The sequence below is a fragment of the Alosa sapidissima genome, chromosome 5 (genome assembly GCF_018492685.1).
Source record: "Alosa sapidissima isolate fAloSap1 chromosome 5, fAloSap1.pri, whole genome shotgun sequence".
Taxonomy (NCBI): Eukaryota; Metazoa; Chordata; class Actinopteri; order Clupeiformes; family Clupeidae; genus Alosa; species Alosa sapidissima.
The window spans coordinates 162,501-167,500 of record NC_055961.1 but is presented as its reverse complement, the minus strand read 5'-3'; the positions used below and the strand labels follow the sequence as shown (position 1 = coordinate 167,500).

General features: G+C 55.9%; 1 protein-coding gene across 1 annotated transcript in view; it reads left to right on the top strand.

Moving 5' to 3' along the window:
- The first annotated feature begins 4,252 nt into the window (after positions 1 to 4,252).
- LOC121708919 overlaps positions 4,253 to 5,000 on the top strand; it is a 1,475-nt gene continuing 727 nt past the window's right edge. Inside the window, exons 1-3 of the mRNA XM_042091882.1 lie at positions 4,253 to 4,303; positions 4,402 to 4,655; positions 4,740 to 4,991. Of these exons, the coding sequence (XP_041947816.1) occupies positions 4,271 to 4,303; positions 4,402 to 4,655; positions 4,740 to 4,991 (539 nt within the window). The 5' untranslated portion in view covers positions 4,253 to 4,270. The remainder of the gene's footprint in view (positions 4,304 to 4,401; positions 4,656 to 4,739; positions 4,992 to 5,000) is intronic.

The following is a 5,000-nucleotide window of genomic DNA, read 5'->3' as shown; positions in this document are numbered from 1 at the left end:
AAAAAAAACGGTCTTTGTAAGCTGTGATATAAATGTTGTAACGAAATTCGAAGCTTAAATACACACATTTTATGTTTAAAGTGTAACCACAATCGTTTCCAATAGGAATGAATGGAAAACACAGCCTCCTAACGAGACGTGTACAGTTCGGAATAAACCATAAAACTATAATCGGACGACGTTTTTAACTTTCTTAGACCCTTGGGTAGCTGTGATATAAATGCTGTAACGAAATTCGAAGTGTAAATCTGTGTATTTTGTGATTAAAACGCAACCGCTATGTTCCTTTGGCGGTATGTTAAGTTAACGTTAATGGGTGGGGGGGCAGGGCAATAGGTCACTGTCCAGCTACTGTAAAACCTAATGGTCTGATATCCTAATATTATCATTGACATTGAAAGTATTATCCCAACACCCCTAATGGGCTGATATCCTGACATTAACATTGATATTAACAGTATTATCCCAACACCCCAGGGGAGGCAAACAGGTAATGTGTATTAAAAGTACAATTGTGAAGTCAGTGAAGTGTTTTGTTTCTTCTTATCTTTCAGACAATGTCTTTCCACCCCGTGTTTCGCTTTGAGCCCTCGTCCTCTGAGCTCACCCTTCGGCCCTCTGCAGCCGCTGAAATTTTTGTCAAGCAGGGCTCTGCCAGTGGCGGGCAGGTGAAGAGGGCCGATGTGGTTCGAGCCGAGGCGAGGGCAAGAGCCTGGGCGAAACACGGGGACCTCAGCGAGCAAGCGGTGCTGGCCGAAAGTGAGCTCCAGATCGGCCAGCACCGCGGCCAAACCTTCCAGTGGCTGCTGAGCAACAACGTGGGGTTCGCCGTCAAGATCTTGGCGTCCCACCAGAAGGAGAGAGAGGGAGGGGACACCACAACTACGCCCCAGATGCTCAACAAGGACGCCCTTGCCTCCTACGCCGGGTTGTACCCACCCATGGTGACGGCCGTCGCCAGGCGTAGGTTGTGCGAGGGCTCCTTGTCTGCAGGGGCGGGGCTGGGCGACACGCTGGTGGGGTTTGGTGCGCACAGCCATCGCACCTTAAAGTCCCTGTATGACGCGCGGGACCAAGAGAGTCGAACGTAAGTAGTGTGTGTGTTGATTTTGATTGTTGTGTTGTGTGTGTTGATTGTGTGTGTGTGTGTGTGTGTTTTTGCTGATTTTGTGTGTTTTCCCCCCTTTGCTCTGTTACAGCTACGTGGCATGGATACGCAAGCAGAAGGTGGGAGCTCGGTCCAGGATGGAGGCCCTGAAAATGTATGTGCTGGCTCGGGACAAGGAGCCCAAGACCGCACCTGAGCCAGCACATGTCCTCCCACCACCAGGTAACAGCACCGTCTACAAAACAGCCTGTGAGGTGCTTTTCACAACACACCAGTGCTTCATCATGTTATTCTTTGCCTCCAGGCGCCTCCTCCTCGGACCCGAGCGACACTGAACTGCTTGCTGCCGCCTTCGAGGTCGACTCTCTCCCTCCCCGTAAGTATACATTTTATTGTAAATACACTTGTAATGCATGTGTAATGCAAGTACTAATGCTGATATGTGTTGTCAGGCACGTACAGGGACGCCCCACCAGCCGCCCCACCAGCCGTGGTCCCCTCTTCCTCTCTCTCCTCCTCTCAGCAGCCACTGGAAGGACCAGGAGTGGTGGCTCTTCAGCAGACTGCCTCCGGCAAAGAGGTATGTATGATGTGTGTATGTATATTGTGAGGGTGTGTGATGTGTGTGTTTGTGTGTGTTTGTCTGCTGCACATTCAGCTCACTAACTGTGTGTCTCTGCTGTCTGCTGTGTGTGTTTCAGCTGCTTCCCCTCAGCTGGAGGCAGACGCTGCCTGAAGAGCAGCAGGAGTGGGTGGGCCGGGCGCTGTTCCGGAGGGCAGCCGATGGGAAGGTTGCCCTCACGACACAGCTGAAGCTGTGGTGGTATCCACCAGGCGCCCGGCCCCTCTACACGCAGCCCCCCGCCACAGCCCACGCCTTCTTCCAGCGCCCATTCTTTCTGTGGATGCCCTACAGGATGTGGGCATACCACCTGACGTGCCCTGCCTGTGGGCGCAAACTAATGGGCGCTGGACTATACAGGACCGTCCGGAGGGTCCTGGACAGGAGTGGGTGGTACCACATGGGTACAGAGTACCTTCAGTGCCCCTCCTGTCACAAGAAGGTCGCGGGCTGGTCGCAGGACATCTTGGAGCAGCTGGACATCGCGCATCGCGAACAATTTCCAGCTGTTCTGACGTACAAGTATGTCACTTTAAGTCATTTAACATTCACTCAACATGCTTTTTTTTCTGTTGATTGTTCTCTGTACTTAACTATATTTGTCTGTATTCTCTGTGTTCTGTTTCCATCACAGGTTGTCCTGCGACAGAGCGGTGATTGGGCTGCTAAAGGAGCGCACCTTGGGCAACGGTGTGGCTCGCCTCCGCGCCTCCCTGGTGGAGCAGCACACCAGGGAGTGGATGGCGCGGTCGATCCAATATCTTTCCGTGCTCCGCAAGCTGAGGGCACCTGGAGCGGCACCACAGGAGGTGTCGCTCCCGGACATCATCAAGGTGCCCGGACTCACCTGGCTCGGCGGGGTCTACGTCCGTGAAGCCATGACCAGGCTGGACGAGACCAGGGCCAGAGTGACGTCCATTTTTGGCGATCTTCTTAAGATGGACTCCACGAAGAAGGTGAGATTTCTCTCTCCACTGTGCCGTTACCTTGTATAATGTTACTGTGGTGTGCCGTGTGTCTAACTGTGTGTTTGCGCTGTGTCTTGCAGATCGCCAATAAGCTTGCGGGCGGTGCCGCTGGCTCGGCCGCCTGGGTAACCAATGTTGGCAACGAGTACGGGCAGGTACTCGTGTCCGTCCTCACTGCAGCCGAGGGGGACGGACTGACCAACATGGCGGCCGGCCTGATGGAGCGGTACCGCAAAGCCGGAAAGGCCCCTCCAAAGGTCATGTACGTTGACCGGGACTGCTGTGTCACCGTGGGAACATCGGCAGTGCACAAGATGTACCACGAGTGGCACGAGCTGGTGGTCAGGCTTGACGTGTGGCACCTCATGCGACGCTTCGCGAGGGGTGTCACCACAGACAGCCACCAGCTCTATGGCCTCTTCATGGCGAGGCTATCCTTCGCCATTTTCGAGTGGGACGACGAGGACGTCGCCCGCTTGAGAGAGGCCAAGCAGTCCGTGGAGGGGCGGGACGCCCACATCAAACTGTCAGCCAAGGAGCTCGCTCGCCATTGTCGCCGCCGTACGAGGGGTGCGGCGGAGACAGAGCGGCTCCTCCGGGAGGTGCTGGACACTTTCTCGGGGCTGACGGACACCATGGGCGTCCCATTGATCGACCGCGCCCGCATGGAGGAGATCTGGAGCACGCAGCGCCGCCACCTCGACTGCATCCAGGACCCAGAGGGGGTGGAGCTGTACACCAAGACGGGTGAGGTCACCAAGGGTGGTGTGAGGCTCCCCGTCTTCAGGTGTGCACGAGGCTCCACTTCCCTGGAGTCCTTCCACCTGCACCAGTGCCGCTTCATACCAGGTAAATCTTTTTTCACCACATTTACATGTGTTGTTGTTGTTTTGTGTTTTTGCTTTTCACTAACTCTTTGCTCTCTCCCCCCCATGTTTTTTTTTATGTTTTCCAGGTACAACTGCAAGTGATGTCCACTTTCAGGTGTACCTGCTGGAGGGCCTGGTGCGGTGGAACGAGGACCGACTGCAGAGCGGCAGTCGAGGGAGGACAACGTGCGGCGCTGCGTTGCTACAGTGCCCAACTGCAGCACAGCTTCAACCAGCTGGCCCAGGAGTTCAAGGGGGTCACGCTGGTTGAATCCTACACGGAGCCCAGGGAGTACACAGGTACAGAGAGATCAGCGACAGACAGTGTTTGCTGCTGCTGCTGTCTTGTGGCATCTGCTAATGTGTGCGTGTGTCTTTCCCTCCCTCTCTCTCTCTCTCTCTCTCTCTCTCTCTCTCTGCAGGGGAACTCTTAGGGGTGGAGTACCTGTACTCCCAGACAAACGCTGTGCTGCAGGATCTGGGGGATCCCGACGCTCCGGATGGGACAGACGAGGCCGAGGAGGAGGACGGCACTGACACTGATGAGGGCTTCCAGGAAGAGGAGGAGGAGGAGGAGCCAGAGGAGATCAGTCTCCTCGCCTACCACAGCGCTCTCCTCCAGGAGCCCCACAGAGTCGGAGAGGCCTCGTCATCCCAGTCGGGACCCCCCCACCCACCCCACCCACCCCCCGGCGACGACAGGATGGAGGTGCAGCCGGTTGAGGAGGAGGAGGAAGTGAGTGCACAGCTGCCTTCTAACATTTCATATTCCGAGGTTGTATGCTTGCTGTGTTTGCTCATGTGCTGTGTCTTGTGTGTTGTGCTTTCTTTCAGGACGTCGTTGGGCCAGACGGTCACCTCGGCTACCATCACGTGGTGGCCCTGGCCCATGCCCTCGTGGAGCTGCGTCACCACGCCTTCGTCACACAGCGTCAATCCAGAGAGGTGGTCGCTCTCTGGGACAAGCTGGCGGACCGTGACAAGGCGTCGGTGACCTTCCCCCCCCGCCACCAGGACAAGCTGGTCAAAGGCCGCTTTAAGACCAGCAACAGGCACGCTCACACGCCAGGGGTGGACAGTGTGAAGCGGTAAGCAGTCACTGCATTAATAATTTAGTTTTTTTAGAGCCTGCTATAGTCAGTCACTAACACTTTCCCTCTCCCTCTCTCCAGTGTCGTCCTGGGTCAGGGGGCGGGAGCGGCACAGTCTCCCAAAGCCAGCAGGCTTGTCGAAGCCATCATGCTGGAGCTGTGCCGCGTACACAGCCACGAGGGCACGACGCTCGCCGGGGTCCGCATCAACCGCTGGGGTGCCGTCATGAGGGACTATAAGCAGATCCAGGACAACGTGGTCAACTGTCCTGCCCTCATGGCGAGCACCCGGATCCAGTTGTTTGATGTAAATCAGCGGACCCTGTCGATGTGGTAAGTCAA